The following is a 24413-nucleotide window of genomic DNA, read 5'->3' on the forward strand; positions in this document are numbered from 1 at the left end:
AGAAAAGTTGCATTGGCAGGCACTTGCCAGACCTGGAATCAAAGACGCACGCTCATACTTGAGAGATTGGTTCTCTACCCACTAAACCACCACGACTTTGTCATCTATTTAAAGTTTTTTTACGTAATAATACGTGTAATATTTTTGCCACACACAACTTAAATGCGGACTAATTAGAATCACTACTTTTATCCCTATGGTCACGTCTATTGCGGTTCAGTTCTCAGCGTTTTGTTTAGTCTGCTGTGCTTTTGCCGTTAAAGTACAAAAATTAAATATTTGGAACGTTTCTAATGGTTATGCGTATTCCGTTGTTTTCAAGTCAACGGGCCCTTAAAATTCAATATCAGACTATTCAGATCTTTGATTTTGCCGACCCCGTAGTCGCTGGCATAAGGGACAGGATCCGCGTACGAAGTCGCGGGCAGAAGCTAGTTCTAAATAAAGATAAATACAAAAGTAATCTTTACTGTGTTCATGTTCAATATTATCCTTAAATACTGAAGTTGTTTGATATAAGTAGCAAAAGAAACGGGTCTGATTTTATTGGTCAGGCTGATACTAAGCGCCCACTCCCGGCCGCTATCCCACTACTGCCCGATACGGGGACTTTTGGCTGCTGGGTTTCCCCCCTGGCCCGATTCGCCCCTCCTTAGTAGACCTGCATCCCCCAGACTCCTCCGGGGGATCCATATCAATACCAGGCTTAGTGTGGACGTCCAGTCAACATGGGCCACTTAGCACCAGGACCCCCGACCTCAAACCATCCTCCGGTCCCGACCTCCGAGTAGCCGGATTACAGGAGACGCCACGCTCCCAGTCGAAAGTACTGCCGAAATATACCTAGAGTTTCTAGTAATTGGTCGGTAGTTCAAATCTTATAAAATTTTACGTTTAAATATACAACTTTTGTACATTTTGATCACTTTTTTGTATGGTATGATTTTTTATTTCTGTTTTGTTTCCACGACTTTTTCATAAAATATCTAACGCAATAGCACCGCCATCTAACATTTTCACATACAATCTAAATAAGCCAGTTCTACTTGAAGAGTCAAATGTTTAAATATAGATGGCGCTATCCTCAAGTTTTTCAAAACATTTGGATATCAAATTGGCTTTTCTTTAATAAGATTTATTTTTGAAGTCCCGTAAATAAGCATATTATTTAATAACCGATTATTGCTGTCAAGTTAAGGAATAATAATGTAATTAGATTACCAATAAAAATGTTACGATTATAAAAAAATGTTTGGAAGTGAAACCAACACGTTTGACAACCGACACAGCTGTTCAATTTGTTTCTTTTGTTTGAAAACTCAAGCAACGGTGCATTTTGAATATTTGAAATCGTATTCATTTCATCAGACAGATTCTCGTATAATATCTTCTTTAATTTGTGGATTCCCGATATGGAATCTGCTGGTTTATTAAATTACCAAAGGTAAAAGTGGTATACAAACTTTTTGCTTTCATTTCGCAGTTTGAACTTCCGCGCTATAATGTATTGATTTTCCATCCCAAAATAAGTTAGAACGATGTAAATAAATCATAAAGCGGACCTTTAGCATTTTCTTAGCCTTTAGTTTAACAAGCAAGCTTGCAATCGGAGTTTCAGGTGTTTTTAAACAGGAATTGTGTAATTATAGGAGTAGTGTTGCGGATTCTTCTAGTTTGACTCCTGTGAAGCCCAGACTCGGGAGATTTGTGGATGTTTACTCGCCTGAGCATCTAAATATAACACCACGACCAGTAAGCTATTTATTTACACTAAAGTTTGTTAAGTTGCACATAATATTTTATGAATGTTCTGGATTATTCTTGCAGAAACCAAAACTCACGTTCACTGAAGCCAGGGATGATAGTCCAAATCTACATACCCCTGAAAAGTATACCGAAGTTGATTTTAAATGCAGGTAAGCAACAATGTTTATTTTTAACCCTGACATTTTAGTGACCCTTCAAAATTCTGAGTTATTTTCAATTTTCGTCCTTTTAACATGGCAAATGTTAATGTAGTCTAGAATTTTAGTTGTTACGGTGAAATGAAAACAAAAACAACTCTATTGTTTGTGTAATCTTTGTGGTAATTTTGTTGTAGAACTGCAAAAGCCCAGCAACGTTTCCGGAATGTGTTTAGCAACTGTTCATTTGAAGGAAACCAGAGCTTCCCGCGCCTGAGCCGCAAAGTGCGACCCATTACCATGGAATTGGAGACACCTACCAAAGTCAAACAGGCTGTTGATCTAGTCAGAGGTATGTACATGGCAAACTTTCGTAAAGCTGCTATGATTATGGATAAATATTATTTCAAACAATCAGTTTCTAATTACACTTATTATTCGGACAACTACGAAAAAGACTAAAATCAAATGCCTTTGTAAATATGTTGCGTAGAAATTATTTGGTGTAAATTGAATCGAACTCAAAAATAACTTTTGTATCCTCCGAGCCTTTTTCCCAAACTATGTTGGGGTTGGCATCCAGTCTAAGCGGATTCAGCTGAGTACCAGTGCTTTACAAGAAGCGACTGCCTATCTGACTTCCTCAACCCAGTTACCCGGGCAACCCGATACCCCTTGGTTAGACTGGTGTCAGACTTACTGGCTTCTGACTACCCGTAACGACTGCCAAGGATGTTCAATGACAGCCGGGACCTACAGTTTAACGTGCCATCCGAAACACAGTCATTGGTGTCTAAGATATACTCTCTAAGTATATCTTAGACAAAAATAACTTTTATATAACAACTCTTATTCTGCCCGCAGTTGATGGACCAAATGGACTTAGGTTCAACACATCCCTTGCTACTGATGTGGCCGGATCCCCTGCCCCATCTCAGACTGAACGCTTACAACAAACTATAAACCCAAGCAAGGCTGTCTTTACTATTGAACCTAAGACATCAAAGGTATGAAAATGATTGTTTTTATAGCTTAACAATGGTCATTAGCATTGCCTTTCTCTGTTATTGTTTAGTAAGAAAAAAACTCCATAATTTTAAATATAAACACTGACTTTTGCCTTTAGTGGTATCAATTTTTCAGAAGCCAAACCTTCCAATTATTTCTCATTGGAAGTATTTCTAAATAGAGTATTGTAACTGTTTGATCCTTTATTTACCCTTTGTTTAGTATACAATGCACAGAGTTGATACAAACATACCTTTTACAATATCTTGAAATCTTTGCAGATTTTAATAGTAAACAACAAGGCGTGCTCCTTGCTGGGTTACTCCTCAGGAGAGCTGTGTGGTCTTCGCTTCTCAGACCTGCTGCGCAACAGAAACTGCAAGACTTTCAGTCTGCCTGAGGACTGTGATACTTCTGAGGATGGGACTGTTGTCCTGCTAAGTGGAAAGGTAGTAAAATATCAAATTGTTTTTTTATTTGTAGCAGTTAATAACAGACTCTTGCTGTGTATACCTTGTTTAAATTGCTCCCCTTGTAAAGATTGATTTATTTTTAGATTTATTATAAAGTAGTTTAAAATAAAAGTGGTCTATTTTAAGTGCACTTCACACATTTATAAATAGGTAAAGTACCAGCTTAGACTAATGTCTAATCCACCTATAAATAAATAATAAATAATGTCGGGACACCTTTTTTCACACACGGTCGGTTAGCCCCATGGTAAGTTATTTATTTACTTGTGTTATGGGTGCTAACACAACTGATAAACTACATATAGCTACATATATACATATTTATAAATACATATCATAACACCCAGACCACGGCCAACAAGCATGCTCATCACACAAATGTCGACCGAACCGGGAATCGAACCCGGGACCTCAGGTTCGGCGGTCCGGCACGATGACCATTGCGCCATCGAGGTCGTCAAACCTGTACCTATAGGTACATGAACTTTCAAAAGGTCAATAGTCTACAGCTTTTCTTTTGTTTTCAGGTTGTAGAACTAATTTCAAAAGACGGTGGTTCAGTGCAAGTGTCATTGTGGATAAGACAACTGGATAATGATGGTCCATGCTTAGTTGTAGCTGAACCGGTGAATTGTAAGAATGTTGTGGTAAGTTGAACAATATTATAAATTATGAATAGAGAAGCTGTGATTTCAAGTGCCTTTCATATATTATGTACATGCTACAATATTCTTAACTCTGAGATTAACATACATGAGTCAGTTTAAAAGATGGTTTATTTTTGGGCAAAGTTTATTCTTAGAAGTTGCTTAATAGACAACAGTGTTCTGGTACTAAGCCCCTATAAGTTTAAGGAGGCTGCATCTAGTGATTCATAATGGGTGTTGTCGTGTTGCATCCTGTTGTCCCTCTCCCGGGTTCGCAGCAGGCATTTCAATTCCTTTCGATCTTGAGCATCAAATTAGACAAACCATAATCATAAAACATGGTCAGCTTTTACTGGATAAATTCATGTTGTACGTTGATTTATTACATCTTTTAAGGTATTACAGAAACATCTTATTTTATACAACATAACACTCCCGCAGTTAACAGTAGAAGCAGACACGGGCACAGTGGTGTCGTGTGAGGGCGCGTCAGCCGCCGCGCTGTTCGGCGCGGAGTCGCGCGACAAGCTGCTGGGCGTGCCGCTGGCCACGCTCATACCCAACGTGCGCCTACCCGCGTACGACGCGCCGGTGCCGAGGAATATGGCTAAGCAGAAACTTACAGGTACTTAAAATTACTTATAAATATACTTAAAATAGTTTTATGCATTGTATTTTTTATGGGCCCTAGTTGCCTGAAATAAAGGAGTAAATATAATAAAATAAATAAAAAAAAAACTATATAACTATATGTATTTGACTGTAAAAAAAAATATTCAATAATAACCTTCACTCAAGTTTAGATTGAAAAAGACGTCTGACCATTTCTTCTTCCCTGCAAAAACACGCATGAAGTGGTGAAGGGTGAGCGTTTTGGGGCTGTCTTTTGTAAAATTTGACTTTAAAAAAATGTTGATTTTCAGCTTACTTTGAATAAAAGTCTTTCGTCTTATCATTGTGTTAGGTTTTTGCTGGTCCAACGGAAATGGCAAACAAACAATAAACCGCGTTATCGTTGCTGTATTTCCCATTCCTAACATAAAAATGCTATTTTATAGGGAGAACTCTGGACGGTGGATGTTTCCCGCTCTGTCTATGGATTTCGAAGCCGGATACCACAGACTCTACGTTATGGAACTCCGTCGTCAAGCCACACCGACCAGTGTTTGAAGTTAATGTCAGGGTAAGAGAATAGATTTAGACTTACAAAAATGTCAGGGATTTTTTTATCAGGTGCTTTCGGTTTTAATCCGCGGGAACTGATTTGCACACATACACAAAAAGTCTTATGGTTCACAATTTAACCTGACTCCGTAGAGCCTTTTTACTTTGAAGGAACAAAACAACCAAACTTACTTCAGTAAATATAAAATATTTTGAGAGCCGAGAGGCTCTTTTAGATTTTTTTGCAATCCATACATTAAAAGATGATCTTATAAACTACAGCTTATAAGAAGATTCTCAAATTATTCTCTCCTCCCTAGGTAACCTACAACGTCAGCGGACTTCTCGTAGTAGACGAAAGTGGTATTATAACAGCCTGCAACCACCACTTTGCCATGTTAACGTTCGGCAAGCCACACTCAGAAGTCATAGGCCATCATATCGAGGATGTCATACAGAACTTCTGCCAAGAAGCCGATATTGTCAAGATACCTGAACGGAATAGGAATATGACGTTGTCGCCGGTCAATAATGAAAATAATGGGTCAGGTAAGAAAAACTTGAGAATGAGCAATTTTATTTTAATTATTTACTCAAAATGTCTTTAACAATATTTACCTCGCACAATAAGATCTTTAGTTTAGTTAGCATGTGATAAAGAATTTCAAATCATTAAAACCTACAATTTATACAGAATTCGTGTTAGTGTTGACTTAGGGTGTGTGACGAAAATCATTGATAACAAGAAGGGTTTATTTGTACAATAATCTTCAAATTTTTGTTCCAGCATCAGACACTGACGAAGACTCATGCGGAGCATTCAATGGCAGCCAGAAATCAGCTTGCATGTCCCTCAACGTCCATCCATCCATGCTGTCCACGACCCGAGAGAAGTCGTCCAGCGCCCTCTGTCTCGACAAGTCCTGCAGCATGGTCACCCACACCCCTACCCCCACACAAGACATGGTCTCCAGCATCAGCACCACGGAACAACGAAACGACATATCAGCTTTACCTGACGTCACTTCAGGAATGTCAGGAATATCCATAGACGACGAAAATTTTGGTCACAGCAGCATATCGAAGTCCCGTTCGGAAAATATACTGCGTTCCGAACAAAGCAATCCTGCGAGACTAGTTCCTAAGCCTTCGGAGAAATCTGATTCTATTTATTACACTTCTCAACATTCCCAGGAGGTAACCCCTACTGGGAATGCCCCTAGAGTGAGACTCAACGATCCTTCATTAAGACTATCATTCGATTCAAGTAAATATAGGTCTTTAAAAGCTAATTTACCAGGAAAAGATGATAAAACTAGTCTGTCATTAGACTTCTGTGATTCTAATGAGACGAGTGCAGATTTTCTGACTCCTATAAACGAGATGCCGCCCCCTGGTTGTGAAATTGAAGACTTGCCGAAACACAACGGCAATGAAAGTGTCGATAGTTTGAGTAATGATAACGATTTGGAGACACAGACTGAATCTGCGCCAAGGAAATTGTATTCAGGTAAGCTATTCAACCATTCTGCCAATTGGTTAGTTGACTAGGTCAAAAAGAGATTGATACCAAATTAATTTGGTAAAGCATCTTAAAATAATGTGACTTTCATTTATTGTTTTGATGGAATAATTGTTTTTTTTTATTGTTGACATAAGCTAGCTTAATAAGTATGCAGTTTGACGTGAAAAATCTGTGACGTCATAGCTCGCGTTTTCAAACATATTGCATACAGAGTAACCGTTTTTGACAGTTCAATAAAAGTTATGAATTTGAATCGTTAGAAACTACCGTATTACGATGAAGACAATTTTGCCCAGGCTTTCTGTCCAAAGCGGTAAAATATCAAGACTTTTCATTCGTTGAGAACTGCTTTTTTTATTCCTTTGTCATTTTTTAGATGACGCACCCGAAACTCCGTGCGTAGCCAAACGTATAGTTCGCACGCTATTGATGACGTCAACGCCGCAACACTCGCGCAGCAAGATACCGGCGTGTGAGTGCGCTACTGACTGCCAGCACAAGGATGGTACTTACCGGGGTGTGGTGATGCATAAAGACGGCACTCATCTTAGTGAGTATTTCCTGAAATTCTGACTATAGCTGGTGACATCACGTACAAATGTTCATATATTTCGAGTTTTTGATGTAATTAGTAAACCCTCATAAGTTTATCGATAAATAATCGAGTTTTACCTGTTATACTACTATATGACTTAGGACTTGTTATTGGCTATCCGATTACCATTCATAATTACAATGTGTTTTATCTTGCTGTAAGTCTTCCATGCTGTATAAATAAATATAAATAAATAAATATATTCGCAGTTACTTTCATTGCATTGAACTTTACAGCTTAATTTATAAAAAAAATAAAAGCTTACCAATATGTCATATTTTTCTCATCCAAAACTAAAGTCATCGATATTATTGGACGTGGGTGGAAAGCCTAAGTTGCTTGTTGCAGAATTTAATGTTCCCCTAAATTCAACACCTATACCGCTAAAAGATACACACATAATATCCTTTCTCAAGATCTAGCCTATACCCATATGTTGGTGATCCGTTCAATAGTTAAACATAACACACTATGTCAATCCCGTACTCTATACACAAGTACCTAAACAAATTTTATTTCCCTGTTGCAGACGTGCTATACACGGTATCAAGCATGCAGCTAGCTACCGGCAGTCGAGTCCGCTGTGTATGGCTCGGCGTGCAGCTAGAAGATGCCGCGCGACACACCACGCTGGCGTCCAGTGTTGCATCTACTGCCGACAACTCGCTCGTGCTTGTTAGTAATACTGTGGTGAGTTAGTGGCTTTTGTAGTTGTTAGGAAGGTGATTGATACACCCGTGCATCGGAGAGAACGTAAATGTCGGCCCTGCGCCTGATCTCTCTCCGCGAGTGTCGGATTGTCGTCCCATCGGGCGCAGAGAGTGAAGGAATAGTGAGTGCACCTGTGTCTGCGCAAATGCTTGTGCAGAACATGTCCTGCGCAGTTGGCTAATCTCCTTACATGTGAATAGTCGTCGTGGATGAAATCCGCCGTGGACGCGATTATTATTTCTCTTCTGAAAGTCTACAATTTCTAGTATCCAAAAACTTTACAATGATGAAAATCAGGGGCCCGATTCTCCTAATTTTACTTAAGCGACATACGATTCACGTTCGACTCGTTTCGACTGAGATCCAATCCCGACTCGATTACGATTGAAGCGTATGTGGCATTCCGCTATTTTTTCTTTGAAATAAACGTTTTTATCCTTTTCTGTCATTCAATAATGAATCATTTTGTCTGCAAATGATTTACGATTGCAAAATAATTGTACAGCAAACTACCGTATAGACCAAAATCACGAAAATAGCAGACCAATCGCAAACCAATCGAATGTCATTGGAATACGATTGGTCTTATATTAGTAGCAGAATGCCCGATAAGGTTAAAACTGCTATTGCGATCATATTGCGATTCAATTTCTATTCGATTTTAACAATATTAAGATGCAGAACTATATGTTTATTTATACATGACTATGTAGATCTAGGCTACTACTATTAACTATCAACAATATTACTATCGAAAACACAATATTTTACATATTAAACACTATCAAAATCTAAGTACAATAAATTGCTATGATTCTATCACAGAGGGCGCTAGTGAGCGCGGACGTTGTTTTACTAGTTACCCTCATCACAAATTATCAACGTATAAATAGTAACGCGCAGACACGAACACTTCGGCATTATGATTTTGCACTCTGTATATGGGAAAGCAGCTACATTGATTGGTATACTCATTTAAGTTATGCTGCCCTGGTACATGGTGAGCAGTAGCTGTCTACACTCATTATTGGTATACTCGTGTAAGTTATGCTTCTCTGGTACTTTACATTTGTGGTTCTTACTGGATTTTGTCGAAATAACTTTCCGTAGCCGGATGGTGACAAAAACTATGCTATTGTCCCGGGTCTAAGCTATCTCCCCTCAAATTATCATCTTAAACGGTTTACCCATTCTTAAGTTATAAAATGTGTAACTATAATAACACGACTTTCTTTTATATATGTATTAAGAACATAGAAGATTGCAAGCTAAATGTTCCATGTTTGTGTCAGGGTAACAAGTCAGCGGGCAGCCGACCTCAGTCCATGTCGCTGGTGAGTCAGTGCGGCGACGAACAAGTCTCCGGAGAGTACAACAAACACTACGTTACGCTAAAACAGATCGGTAAGTGGACAGTAGAAGCAAGGAATCTTATAAAGTGTTAATAATAAATTGTGAGTAATTATTTAATGGTTAATAAGTAAAAAAAACAATTCAGATGTGCAATAACTAAAAGAGCAGTGCGATATAGTTATTACTTAAATTTTTGTTCAACATGATCAACATAAGTTTTGAAACTTGGCCTCAGGTGTTCATGGCGTTGGGAAATCAAACTAATGAATAACAATGATTGACTCCAGGGGTTCTTCTGATGGTTATTTACATGAATTCCGATGATGTAATGGGATGTTGGATTTCATTAACGATTTTTATACTTAGTCCCTACTAAAATTCGTGCCTACATACACAGAAATATCCCAATTTTACCCACCATTTCCAGGCAAAGGCGCATACGGTTGCGTGAAGATGGCGTACCGTCGCTCAGACCGTCTGCTGACGGTCGCCAAGTTTATCCTCAAGGAGAAGGTGGGCGCACAGTTCTGGGTGGACGCGGCCGACGGCACCCGCGTGCCGCTCGAGCTCAGCCTCCTGCTCACGCTCAAGCATCCCAACATTGTGAGTATGTGGGTATAGTAGTAGTCAGGAATATGCAAGTTCATCCTCAAAGAGAAGGTGGACGCGGCCGACGGCACCCGCGTGCCGCTCGAGCTCAGCCTCCTGCTCACGCTCAAGCATCCCAACATTGTGAGTATGTGGGTATAGTAGTAGTCAGGAATATGCAAGTTCATCCTCAAAGAGAAGGTGGACGCGGCCGACGGCACCCGCGTGCCGCTCGAGCTCAGCCTCCTGCTCACGCTCAAGCATCCCAACATTGTGAGTATGTGGGTATAGTAGTAGTCAGGAATATGCAAGTTCATCCTCAAAGAGAAGGTGGACGCGGCCGACGGCACCCGCGTGCCGCTCGAGCTCAGCCTCCTGCTCACGCTCAAGCATCCCAACATTGTGAGTATGTGGGTATAGTAGTAGTCAGGAATATGCAAGTTCATCCTCAAAGAGAAGGTGGACGCGGCCGACGGCACCCGCGTGCCGCTCGAGCTCAGCCTCCTGCTCACGCTCAAGCATCCCAACATTGTGAGTATGTGGGTATAGTAGTAGTCAGGAATATGCAAGTTCATCCTCAAAGAGAAGGTGGACGCGGCCGACGGCACCCGCGTGCCGCTCGAGCTCAGCCTCCTGCTCACGCTCAAGCATCCCAACATTGTGAGTATGTGGGTATAGTAGTAGTCAGGAATATGCAAGTTCATCCTCAAAGAGAAGGTGGACGCGGCCGACGGCACCCGCGTGCCGCTCGAGCTCAGCCTCCTGCTCACGCTCAAGCATCCCAACATTGTGAGTATGTGGGTATAGTAGTAGTCAGGAATATGCAAGTTCATCCTCAAAGAGAAGGTGGACGCGGCCGACGGCACCCGCGTGCCGCTCGAGCTCAGCCTCCTGCTCACGCTCAAGCATCCCAACATTGTGAGTATGTGGGTATAGTAGTAGTCAGGAATATGCAAGTTCATCCTCAAAGAGAAGGTGGACGCGGCCGACGGCACCCGCGTGCCGCTCGAGCTCAGCCTCCTGCTCACGCTCAAGCATCCCAACATTGTGAGTATGTGGGTATAGTAGTAGTCAGGAATATGCAAGTTCATCCTCAAAGAGAAGGTGGACGCGGCCGACGGCACCCGCGTGCCGCTCGAGCTCAGCCTCCTGCTCACGCTCAAGCATCCCAACATTGTGAGTATGTGGGTATAGTAGTAGTCAGGAATATGCAAGTTCATCCTCAAAGAGAAGGTGGACGCGGCCGACGGCACCCGCGTGCCGCTCGAGCTCAGCCTCCTGCTCACGCTCAAGCATCCCAACATTGTGAGTATGTGGGTATAGTAGTAGTCAGGAATATGCTGATACTATTATAAATAACACATCCCCTCCATTTTGGGAAGACAGTCTATTAACGAGTATTTAAAAAAAAACTTAATATTCTTGATTCTAGGTGAGCGTGGTCGACGTTTTCGAAAATGAAAAGTATTTCCAAATGGTAATGGAAAAACATGGCGCGGGTATGGATTTGTTCGAATTCATCGAACGACGGCCGAGACTCGACGAACCATTACTTAGTTATATATTTAGACAGGTATGTTGTCTTTATTCATCTCAATCCTACATAAACTGTTTTCCGTCCTGACTTGTAAAAGTCAGACAATATTTTATATTGAGATCCTTTAACATAGGAAATCACATACCATGGTAGAAATGCTTATTTCATAACTTTGATGACCATGACCATGAGAATCGGCTTCAAGTTCGCAACTGGCAATCTTTCGAATGGGGATCTAAAAAATGTTGTGTTGATTCTAATGAAAATTTCCAAATCATCAATCTTATCATATTTACAGATAGGACAAGCAGTCGAGTACCTCCATTCCCTAAACATCTTACACCGCGACATAAAAGACGAGAACGTGATCATAGACAACAAGTTCCACGTCAAGCTCATAGACTTCGGTTCGGCCACGTTTATGAGCAAAGACACACTGTTCTCCACCTTCTACGGTACTACTGAGTATTGCAGCCCTGAAGTTCTAGCGGGAAACAAGTAAGAATTGTCTTAATTGTCTGACTGACAGTTGTGACGTCTATCGGTGTAGATCTGTGTCCATACTTTTAATTCTTAAAAAATAATAAACACTTGTTTCGGCTCAGTGACTTTATTTATAGTGAACACAGTGAAACATACAGTGACATATATTAAAGTGGTTAATAAAAACAGTGCTTAAGGTTCTAAACTATACAAAACAATACTTACAGTGACTTTGCGTAATTGAGTTCTACCCTCTATTTTTAATAAGTGTCGGATATTCTCGTCTCTCTCGATTTGACAGACCGACGGCATAGACAGAGGGCTGATATTCTCGTTATCTGTCAACGATCGACATCGAGTTAACAGCGCCATCTAGCGTGTGAACGGCGAATCACCTCAGACGCAAGTTACCTATTTGCCTACCATCATGCCTGGTGTCAATTGCCACGGTTGCGGTCGCTTTATGGTACCGGCAGAGGGCGCTAAATGTGGTAAATGCAAAATGGCGTACCACAGAGGGTGCGTAGGAGTTGTAGCAAAAGGCGTTGTCCCTGCAGGCTGGCGCTGCCCAGAGTGTAAGAAGAACCTGTTAAGGGACAATAGGGCGGATACTCCAGTCAGAGGTCTTGCGGAAAGCCCTCCCTGTTCTAGCACCAGCCCTGTAGAACATACAAGCGTGGTGCCGAGTTCACCCAACACCAGGACTGTTAGTTGTTCCAGCCCTTTACCTGAGACCGTCGGGCAACAATCTGCGAGTCTATCGTCTGTTCCTCCTGCGCCGCAAGCTGGCTCCGACTTGACTCTAGTGGAGGAGTTGAGGGCGATGCGTGCTGACCTTCTGGAGTTCCGCAGCAAGATGCTGGAGGAGATGATGGATCTTAAATTATCCATGCAGAGCTGCAATACCCGTATTGACGGCCTGGAGGCCAGAATTAATGCACTGGAACAGCGGCGGGAGACCTCCCCTTCCACACATTCATCCGTGGAGGGGATTGTGGAAGAATTAAGGAGGGAACTGAACGACAGGGATCAAGACCTTCTCAGTAATGACATCGAAATCTCAAATATTCCCGAGAGCACAGCTGACAACCCGGTTCACATTGCCAAGGTAATAGGCCTCAAGTTGGGGGTCACGCTGGAGGAACGTGACATCGTCAGTGCGGAGCGGGTGGGCGGTAGGCAGCTCAACGCCACAAGCTCTGCCGGTCCGGCGGTGCCGCGGCCGCGCGCCATAGTGGTACGCCTGGCGCGGCGCGATGTGCGCGACCAGCTGCTGGCGAGTGCGCGCGTGCGCCGGGGCGCGACGACTGCTGACCTGGACATGTCTGGCCCGCCGCAGCGTTTCTTCCTTAACGAGCGCCTCACTAAAACTAATCGCCGGTTGTTTCGGAAGGCGCGAGACGCTGCTAGCCTCTTCAGCTGGAGGTTTGTTTGGACGAAGCGAGGTCGCATACTGGCTAGGAAGGGCCCGGGTGACTCCACCCAAAGAATCCGCACCGACGAGGACATTGCTGCGATTATTGGATCTGTCAATGAAACAACTTGATTACTGTCTGTTTTTATTATTTTTGTCATTGTGTGTGTCTAGCATTCATGAGTGGGGGAATATGCGTCACACTCTTTTCTATCAGGGGGTTATCATATTTTGCTTATATGGTGAGTCAAAATTGTTTCAAATCTATATAACTATATTATATAAACACGTTAAATCTTACACTAACATTTCACAAAAATTATTATTATATACATTATATATAGAAGCTATACACATTATATATCAAAGCTATATACACAAACAATATCTACAAAAACTATATATATTTTATACAATAGCTATATACATTATACACAAAAAACTATATACAGTACAAACAAAATCTATATACATAATTAAATTTACAGTACATAACAAATGCAAATGACTCCAGCTAAATACATCAAGTTTGGTTTGTTAAACGCAGGTTCACTGGGGACTAATCAAGATCAATTTCTGATAGCCATGGGCAACTATTCCGTGGATATAATGGCTATCAACGAAACTTGGTTGCGCAAGGGTGAGGATGGCCGCGCGCCTAGTGTGCCTGGGTATAGACTTAAACACATACCGCGTCCCACGACTGTCCGTGGTGGGCGAGGCGGAGGGGTCGCATTTTACCTTAAAAATGGAATCACTGCGCGCATCAGACCTCATCCTGAGCACAGCAATGTGGAACAGCTCTGGCTGAACCTCAATGTCAATAAAAAAAAAACTACTTATTGGCACTGCTTATCGTCCACCATGGCTAGAGTTACATACTTTTCTGGACGCCTTGACTGACAGCATTAGTGGGTTGGCACCTTATGATCATCTGATTCTGTTGGGAGACTTTAACGTTAATATGTTAGATGTTGATAGCACAAAAACGAAAGAACTTACGGAGTTTCTCAATCACTTGAATATTCAACAGCTAGTGCAAACACCCACACACTATGTGGGAGACAGTAGTTCGCTAATTGATGTTGTCTGCACAGATGCTCCTACTCGTAACGTCATTGTGAATCATATTAGTGAGCTTGGCCATCACTCGTTTATCACATGCGAGACAATTTTTAAAAAGCCTACGTTCAAACCCAGGTCGGTTGTATTTCGTCCGCTCAAAAACATACTGGAGGACTACTTCATAATGGATTTGGGGAATATACCATGGTCATCGGTTGGTGACATGAGTAATGTTAATGATATGGTGCAAACATTTAACTTCTTTTTGAATCAGCTTTTTGATCTCCATGCTCCTCTCAAAAGCATGACCTTTAAAACCCGTCCCACTCCGTGGATAACTGATAATGTTAGGCTAATATCGAAGATGAGAGATGAGGCAAGGGCACGGTTTCGCAAAACTAAGTTACCAGGACATAAGCAATATTATCTTCAACTCAAGCATCAAGCTATTACGGCCCTGGCTAGCGAGAAGAAATCATATTTCACAAAGAGCATCAATGACCATATTAAGGACCCTAAACTGTTATGGCGCAACCTAAAGTCTGATGTGCTGCCAGATCACACGCAAAGATTACTACCAGGACATTTCAACAACCCTGATGAAATTAATGCTGCGTTCCTGGATGTGCCGGGCAACTGTCATCTAAATGTGTCACAGCAGTCCTACTTTGAGACACATAGCTTTGGTGATGCCACATTCAGTCTTACAACGACCAACGCCGAGGCTGTTCTTAAGATAATTAAGAGCCTGGGATCTAATGCACAAGGTATCGACTGTATCAGCCTTGATATGATATCCCTTGCTTTGCCTAATGCCTTGCAAGCCATTACTGATATAATTAACTGCTCTATTACCACGAGTACATTCCCTGAACTATGGCGATGCGCTATCGTCCGACCTATATCCAAAAATAATAATCCAGTCAGTACAAAGGACTTGAGACCTATCAGTATTCTGCCTTGCCTCTCCAAGATTCTAGAACGGGTAGTCTACTCCCAAGTAGTAAATTTTCTGGAGGTAAATAAAATTCTTCCAGATCTGCAATCAGGGTTTAGACAGGGTAGGGGTACTGCAACGGCTTTGGCTGATGTTGTAGGGAATATTCTTGAAGCGCGCGATAGGGGGGAGGGTACAATCCTGGCATTGCTAGATTTTTCCCGCGCTTTTGACGCAATCAACACCACTCTATTGTTGTCCAAATTGGCTTTCTACGGCTTTGACCCTGATGCAGTTGAGTGGTTTAGAAGCTACCTCTCCGATCGATCTCAGTTAGTGGAATTGCACACAGAAGATGGGTCAAGGGTGTCATCCGCCCCCCTCCGCGTGTCGAGGGGCGTTCCTCAAGGCTCGATTTTGGGGCCCCTGTTGTACATACTGTACAGTGCAGATATCACAAAGTCATTCATTCACTGTAATTACCATATGTACGCCGATGATATACAATTGTACATCTCTTTCAAGGCTGATGAAACATCTGTGGCTGTGCAGAAAATCAACGAAGATTTGCAGAGAGTGGTTGAATGGTCTGAAGTGAACTCTCTGGTACTTAACCCCCTTAAATCGAAGTTTATAGTTCTGGGTTCTAGGAACCAAGTGCGTACAATCTTGACCACTAATCCTGCGTTGACAGTCATGGGCGAGAGCATTGAGAGAGTTGAGCTAGTATGCAATCTGGGTTTAACTATGGATCCCGAATTAAGGTTTGAGGCCCATATCAATAATGTTCTGCGTAACTGTTTTTATAGACTGAAGGTTCTGTATGGAATACGAAAGTACCTGTCCATCCCATTGCGCAAACAACTCGTTGACAGTCTTATTCTATCTAGGCTAAACTATTGTGATATAGTGTATGGACCATGCCTTCTTTCTAGGACAGAACACGTTATACAGCGTATTCAAAATGCCTGTGTTCGGTTCTGCACAAACATTCCTCGAAGAAGCCACGTGACTCCGTACATAAATAATCTGGATATATTAAAGATGGCAGCCAGGAGGAGGCTGCACTTGGCCAATTTGCTTTTTGGAGTTATTGATTCAAAAAAACCAGAATACCTATATAGCAAGTTGACCTGGAAACCCATCCGTTCAGATCATGGTCTCCGGTCCGTGGTATGCCCTCTGGTGGTACCAATGCATCGTACCATAGCATTCCGAGGTTGTTTCAAGTTTGCAGCCACACGCTGTTGGAATGATATCCCTCCACCATTGCGACGCCTGAAATCAAAGTTACCATTCAAATACCTACTTAAAAAACATTTATTAAGGGAACAAACTGGCTGATACGCATGGTAACTGTTTGTATTGTCACTTACCTACGGGGTCATGGCGTACATGCGCTGGTGTAGGGATTTCCTGAGGCGTGGGATGCATTGGAGGCACACTTGTAGCAGAAGCGTGGCTCCTGATCGTTGAGCAATCTTGGAGGAGGGGCTGTGTCGGCTCATATTGCTCCAAATATCCTTCATCTGTGTTCTTTGTTATGTCCTCATATATTTTTATGTACCTGTGATATCAATTCATTACGATTTTAATGTTAATTCTAAATTTAATTAAATCATTATTATTCCTTACTTTTTATATTCCCTAATTTAACTAAAATGTTGTTTTTTAATTAAAGTTGAATGCTGCTTACTACGTACTATTCGCAATCCACGTGTAACTTCTACTCACCCACCGTCATGACAAAGCATATTTTATAACACCTCGCACGATCCCAAACTGGGATAAGATAAAACTTAGTCACTCGTTGCTCAAGATACTTATCTCGTATGATACATACACACTATACAATATTTTGTAAAGCATATTACCCTCTTATAATAAAGTACGAAAGCGTCGGTCGCCATTAAAAATACATTTTTATTTTCAGTAGCTGAAATAGTTTTTGACAGATGTTTAAGTTACAGCACTGACCTCTATGGTTTACAGGCATAGATAATTAATGGCGCGACCACATGTATTTTGATCATATGGAGTAAACTAATTATATTCTATTATATTCTTCAAAGAAACACTATTTATTTAATATATATTTAAACACAATTTATTTAACACATATTCGCATAATCACCCGTTGGACGCCATAACGTTAGTTTCGGCTGTCGCTGAAAATCAGCGCTGGGACTTTGTCTCGCACGGGGTCGCAGCATCATGCTGAGCGAGGGCCGTATTGCGTGGTTGTGACGCATACTACCCCCTCATGTTTGTTTTCTTTCTATTTTAGCCCTTTTTTGTTTTATTTATTATATTGATTGTTTATGTAGGTACTTATGTATGCGTCCTCAATTACGTAATTAAATGTATTTTCTTTCTTTCTTTCTTTTTTTTTTATTATATTTAAAGCAAGCATTTGATTGAGTTCACCATAGAATATTGAAAACGAATTCATTAAACTTATGTCTATGAATGTCCATGAAACGTATTAATGCTTTCTCGTTTTTATTTATTATATATTCTTCAAGAAACAGTTTTTCATACGCAAAAAATAAATGTTCACTTCAATGTTATGGTGGGTGTACCTCAAGGTGTCATACTTGATACACCTTTACATATTTTCATTCAATACCAAAAGTGTGTTATCTCAAGTTTTACTAAGGTAATTATTACTGCAAATTAAATAGATTGAATTTTAATTAATTTTCGTAGGTATGCAGGCCCTGAGCTAGAGATGTGGTCAATGGGGATAACTCTGTATGTGCTGACATTCTTTGTTAACCCGTTTTCGGACATTGAAGATACGATACAAGGGCCGCTTGCTTTCCCGCAGGTTGTTTCTGAAGGTAAGAAATACTTCATCTTCTAATTTAATATTTAGTATGAAGAAAGTTGTTTCACAAAACATAATCATTAAGGGATAACTTATATGAATTCCTCTAAATTAAGGGTTTTTGGTTCGCTAACAGTAAATTATAATACTTACAAAAAGTCACAATATTGTTAATTATATTTGTATTACTTTTTGTGATTAAAATTCCTTTTTGCTCCTTCTTTTACGTCTCTGACAGTTTCAATAATTTTTGCGTTATGTCTGAGTTGTTCTAATTTTTTTCCTTCTATTTTTTTTATATTATCTTACTGTGCACAGATTTGGAACAACTTCTCCGTTGGATGCTGTGCAAAGAGCCTGCCAACAGATGCACGATCTCGCAGCTGATGTCACACGCGTGGATCCGACAGCCGGTCGCCATCTCCAATTATGTGTTCCATGAGATTGTGGATTGCGGTGAGAAATATATAATAGTAACTGTCACATTCCTTTACCCTGATGAGGGATAACTGGGTATCAAGCCTACAATGAATTCTAGATACAGCCTATTCCTGCTTTATTTCAAACTAGACGAACTCTATCTACATAAGAAATAGTGTTGAGCATTTACTACTATCCTGTTTTGCTTTTAAAATTGTATTATTATACGCAAGTTTCGATAAGCGGTATTTCAACTTTTATTTCCTTGCCATTTCATTTGTTGGTGTATAATTCAAATAAGTTTCGTATTTTTAACCGACTTCAAAAAAGGAGGTTCTCAATTCGACCGTATTTTTTTTTTTTTTTTTTTTTTTTTTGTATGTTTGTTACGCGATTACTCCGCCAGTTATTAATCGATTTTGATGATTCTTTTTTTGTTTGATAGGATATACTCCCGAGGTGGTCCCATAGACATCAGGTCAGGATCTGATGATGGGAACCCTGAGAAATCGAGGGCAACTTTCGAAAGTTGTAGGCATAATAGGGTAAAAACTTGACACTCAGGTGTACGCCTAAAAGCACTATTCAACTGTGAAGATTTGGAGCTGATCTGATGATGGAAACCAGAGAGGGTCGAGGGAACTCGACAACTGAATATATAAACTACCTCGTGTTTGGGCTTAAATTATTTGTATTGACAAGACCTTTGCAACAGTGAAGGTTTGGAGCTGACCTGATGATGGAGACCAGAGAAAGTAAGTCGAGGGAACTCGACAACTGAATATGTAAAATACCTCGTATTTGGACTTATATTCTTTGTATTGATGAGAACTTCTCACTTGTATGGATAGTGACAACTATTCGTATCACTGAAAAGCTTTAAATAAAAAACTTTTTTACAAAAAAATTAAACCGACTTCCCAAAACACTAAAAAGCAAAAAAAAAAACTATTTTTAGGTGCATCGGCCTAGAAGTCGGTGGCAAAATTAACTTAGTAACATCCATTAGACACCGACTTCTAGGCCGATGCACCTAAAAATAGTTTTTTTTTTTGCTTTTTAGTGTTTTGGGAAGTCGGTTTAATTTTTTTGTAAAAAAGTTTTCTTGTTAACAAGTTAAGGTGTCTTCATCCTGTAAGCGTACCCATCACTAAGATGGATCAAAATTATCGTTACAGATCGTCATGAAGCGAATCCTGAAATGTACTACAGCGGCAGTCTCGGTTCACCGCGCAGTGGATCACCCATATCATTAGCAGATCCAATGGTTAAAGGTAAGATTTCCAATCAATATTTTTGGTCCAAATAAATTGAATTCAAATAAAGCTCCTATAGTACTAATCAATTATCAAACTTTTGTAAGTCAAGTCGTAACTTCCTTTTCCTCGACATAGTAGGTCAATATGCATCCTAAGAATTTAATTTGACTTCCAATCCATGTGATTGTTGTTGCGTGATTTATCAACTCAATAAAAAGGCTTTAAAATCAAATTGAGACCACAAGTTATAGTTTAATTATTTTGGTATTATTAATTTAAATTGTCAAGTAAAGAGATGAAGAAAACTTATCCCAATAAACCACGCGAATACCGAACCACTACAAGAGTTTATATTTTAACTTTCAGAGCGTTCAAATCCTTCAGAAGTGGCGATCCGTTCAGACGGCAAGAACGTGTCCCGCGACGAGCCCAAGCGCAACTCCATCGCCGTGCTCGCGCTTACTACTGACAGAGACGCACATTCCGACAACTACAGCCTACGCTCATCTGCCGATGTATGTAGAGTGGGGTAGAGGAGATAATGGAGTGGCCAAAGTTAGCAGTTGTTAAAAAAAGTTCTGAAAATTCACATGAAATCGCATCTGATTGCACCTCGAAAATCTATCCATTTTAAATTATGAGTTGTCCTTCTGTCACAATCATAATTTCAGGAAATGGTGACAGACCGACAACGAGTTCAATATGTTTTATAACGCAATAGGTCGTAATTTTTGAAAACGGTTAGCATCGGCCACTCCATTTATTATTTACTCTGGTAATAAAAATATAAACAATGTCTATACAATTGTTAAGCTAAAGTGATAAAAAATTGTTAAGTATAATATTTATTTTTTTAATTAATAAAAAGCGTTCTAACAATTGTATTGTCATTGTTTTTTTGTAGGTTTGATTTTGTAGTTTGTAATGAGTTGCCATGTCGCACAAAAGTATTGATAAAAAATGATATAGGTCTCACTAAACTAAAACACGGTATTGGCACATCAATTAAGGTTATGCTGTTGTAGAACAGCATAACCTTAATTGATGTGTCGTAGGACGACGATTTTAAGGCTGAAGCCTGAAAACACTTGGCTGCTCTAAAGTTATCTGGCTAAGCACTAATTATTTGGAACAAGATTGTATACTGCAAAGACAAAGGGCTAAATTCAGATATTGCATAAATATTCGATGTAAAGGATCTTTTGGAAAGAAATTACGTTACACATACCACTGCCCATCACACATCTTAACAACACTCCTTACATACCATTTTCAGATCTTGGACATATCATCAAAACCCGTATCGGAAGCTGCTCTAACGGACATCAGTTCTGACGCCACCGGTCACGCGGCCTGTGACATCGACTACGATTGTGATCAGTACGAATGCGATAGCTGGGACGAGTGCGAACAAGACAGCTTCTCCTAAACAACATAAAAATTCTACTATGTTTGTTGAAAAAACTACCAAAAGGATGGCAACTCGGGAAAGCTCCGCCCACTTATGAAAAATGCTCGAGTTGACTTGTGTACATGGAAATTACACCTAAAAGAATTATAGCTAATACAGCAATTATTATAGATGAGACAACAAAGTGATAGAATGGAATACTTGTTAAAAAAAAATCTGGTGTAATTTGTTTTGTCATTGTTGCTTCATCTATGTAACACGCGATCAGTGTCAAAAAGTGTGAGCTCAACGCTTTCAATGTAATATTGGAATCTTCGATGTCTGAACGCTATGTAAAAAAAATATGTAGCTAGATGTTGCTATATAATGATTGAACAACTTGTATGAACTCACCAAAGTTAGAATATGTTTTTGCTTGTCAAAAGGTGAGGATGAAAATCTCTGAATTAATTAATGTGTAATTTCCATCCCTTGCCGTGTCTTTATCGATGTACGGTAAAATTACTTGATACTGTATCGGTAATATAATTATTATGAAAGTATCAAATGATTAGGGTAAGTATCCCTGTTTGAGTTATTCCTTAGAATTATTATCAGGTTGTATGAGTGTACCTGTTCTTTTCATCATTATAGTATAAAAGATCTGAACACTGAAATAACACTAATTTTGAATCGACTTGAAATCATGTGCTATTTTACTGTAAATGAAATACAGCTACGAAAATATGTCCATTCAGAACTTAGTGAAGTTTCTGTTTTCAGACTTTATTCCAATTAGTTGTGCGTTAACAGTATTAAGTTAGGCTTCTAAATTATACCTTTATATATCAAAACGGGTAACATTCAATTCGAGTGAAATGACCAAATTTTATATAGTCGTAGAATCGCTGTTATTTAAAGTTTAAAGAACCTATTTCTTAAAATCATAATGAACCTACTTACAAAAGTCACCTAGTTTGATTTTTGGGTGTAAATTAGTGCTAAATTCTTTAGTATTTTAAAAAGTCGAATAAAACTAATTTAATTGATCTCAATTACGTAATTAAACGCTAGGAATTGCATAATGTCACTTGTTTATATTTAAAGCACCCATTGATTGTAACACAGGATCTTGCCACGATTAAAATAAGATTTAAGATTCAATTGTTTACTTATAAGCAAATTCTATCACAACTTCATCTATTCTTCCGATTGTTAGAAATAAATATTTGCATGAATTGAAATAGTAAATAACTCTGAGCCGTCTTCCTATTGTTGACGCTGATTTTCAAATATTTTACGAATAAAACTGCGACCGCTAACGTTCTCAGACACTTAAAAGATATTTTTAACCGTGCATGCATGGGTGCTATAAGCGAGCTACAAATCCTTAACCCCTTTACCCAGGAAGCTCTTGCAAAAATAGACATAGAGAAATTCCTTCGAACTTCACTAAAATAATGCACTATATGGGCCTTATAGTTGATTCAATATACCACTATGTGCATGTTTAGGCCAAAATAAATAACTTTATGTAATATATTTGTCATCGTCTTATCTACAAGTACTGTGCTCGGAATACATCTGAATCATTCACTCACAACTTTAGAAATAATAATAAAAAGCCACTAACCAAGAAAACAAATTAATCTTTGTCCAGTCATTCAAGTTTAATGTAGATGTACTTACAGCACTTTTGTGTTAGTTATTTATCAAATATTATATTATAAGATAGTTCATATATGTATTATAAAATAAAATATCCAGGAATGTACAGTGAATTTCTATTGCAATTGTTATTAATGATTCATTCCGTTTTGCCAAAATCTAAAGATGTATTGCAATATAACTTCATTGTACAATACCTAACTCTTATGACTAAATTTACCGAAAATCAGTATTAAGACAATACTTTAAAATTTTCTTACAGGCTAATTACTAGTTTTAGAGTTAGAAATCCTAAAAGAACCAAATTTATTCATATTATTTGAATAACATTGTAAATATCATGAAGTAAATGTTAACATATCTGTGTTGGGTTCAAATAAGTCGATTTTCTGGTTCATTTATAAAATTGTTACTTAACACGAACAATTTTATATTTGAGTCTTAATTGATATTCTAAGGGTGCGTCCACATCTGGCGAATGCGCAGCACGCGAGCCGATCGCGAGCTGTCCGCGAGCTGCGCGCGTGCAGTCACTGCAATAGTTCGGTGCGCCTCTTTAGCGCAACTCACGCAAGGCTCGTATAGAGCGCGCGAGCGGCGCGCGATCTGCGCGCAATCAGTTCTCGCCCTTACAGTTCCGTATATTGGCTCAGTACTATCGAAGATGGCAGACGTCGCGCGCCGCCTGCGCGCCGCTCGCGTGCGGCGCTTAGGTCGCGCGCGAGCTGCGCGCGGGCCAAGCAGAAGCGGCGCACGAACAAAAATGCACGCGCGCAGCTCGCGGGCAGCTCGCGATCGGCTCGCGTGCTGCGCATTCGCGGCGCATTCGCCAGATGTGGACGCACCCTAAGAATTATATTTTTGTAGTGTTCGATTATGATTTGTGTTAATTTCAAATGTAGTGATTATTTATGTCCGGTACGTCCGTTTCGTACTTAGTGCCTTACGACGGACGGCGGGTTACGTTGCTCGTGTAGGACGCTGTGACCACTCATCGTAAATAAACGATATGAATTCCCTACAGCTTTTTTTTTCATTTCCTTCCATATTCATGCAGCCTTTATCCGCATTGGAAGTCACCTTTTATGATTAACTCGTTCGGACTCTACTTTCAGTGCCTGAAGCCAATGGTAAAGCTAGCTTTTTTTGATAAGCTTGATTGAACCGCTGATCTCCGAAACTGCTAAACCGATTAAAAATAAAAGCAATATAGCTTTCCTAATGAGAAGCGATAGTCTACTTGTTACCCAAATGCACGAAGTATTTTCCTCGAGATGCGGGTGGAGGATCTAGAATATTATAGATTAATAACCTGATTAGAGAAAGTAAATCTGTTTTATTTACTTTGTAATGAAAGGTACCTATCTCTAATCTTTCTGAACATGTTATCTTGTCGAGTATATTACGCATTTAGTCCCGCTGCTGGCTATAAAAGCACCTCG

General features: G+C 39.9%; 2 protein-coding genes across 2 annotated transcripts; both read left to right on the top strand.

Moving 5' to 3' along the window:
* Positions 1-1311: 1311 nt before the first annotated feature.
* LOC124636627 (PAS domain-containing serine/threonine-protein kinase) lies at positions 1312-22450 on the top strand. The gene is made up of 22 exons (XM_047173150.1): positions 1312-1444; positions 1650-1752; positions 1828-1916; positions 2102-2256; positions 2769-2911; positions 3194-3361; positions 3913-4032; positions 4474-4657; positions 5091-5215; positions 5517-5745; positions 5984-6706; positions 7098-7271; positions 7846-8006; positions 9320-9431; positions 9808-9983; positions 11401-11541; positions 11804-12003; positions 18114-18247; positions 18553-18690; positions 19833-19928; positions 20280-20428; positions 21190-22450. Exons 1-22 carry the CDS (start codon positions 1413-1415, stop codon positions 21340-21342), a joined length of 3705 nt encoding a protein of 1234 aa, XP_047029106.1. The 5' UTR covers positions 1312-1412; the 3' UTR covers positions 21343-22450.
* On the top strand, positions 12084-13712 carry LOC124637416. Its single transcript, XM_047174249.1, has one exon. The coding sequence runs from the start codon at positions 12416-12418 to the stop codon at positions 13532-13534; it is 1119 nt and encodes a 372-aa protein (XP_047030205.1). The 5' UTR covers positions 12084-12415; the 3' UTR covers positions 13535-13712.
* Positions 22451-24413: the final 1963 nt, after the last annotated feature.

Source organism: Helicoverpa zea, chromosome 1 (genome assembly GCF_022581195.2).
Source record: "Helicoverpa zea isolate HzStark_Cry1AcR chromosome 1, ilHelZeax1.1, whole genome shotgun sequence".
Lineage (NCBI taxonomy): Eukaryota > Metazoa > Arthropoda > Insecta > Lepidoptera > Noctuidae > Helicoverpa > Helicoverpa zea.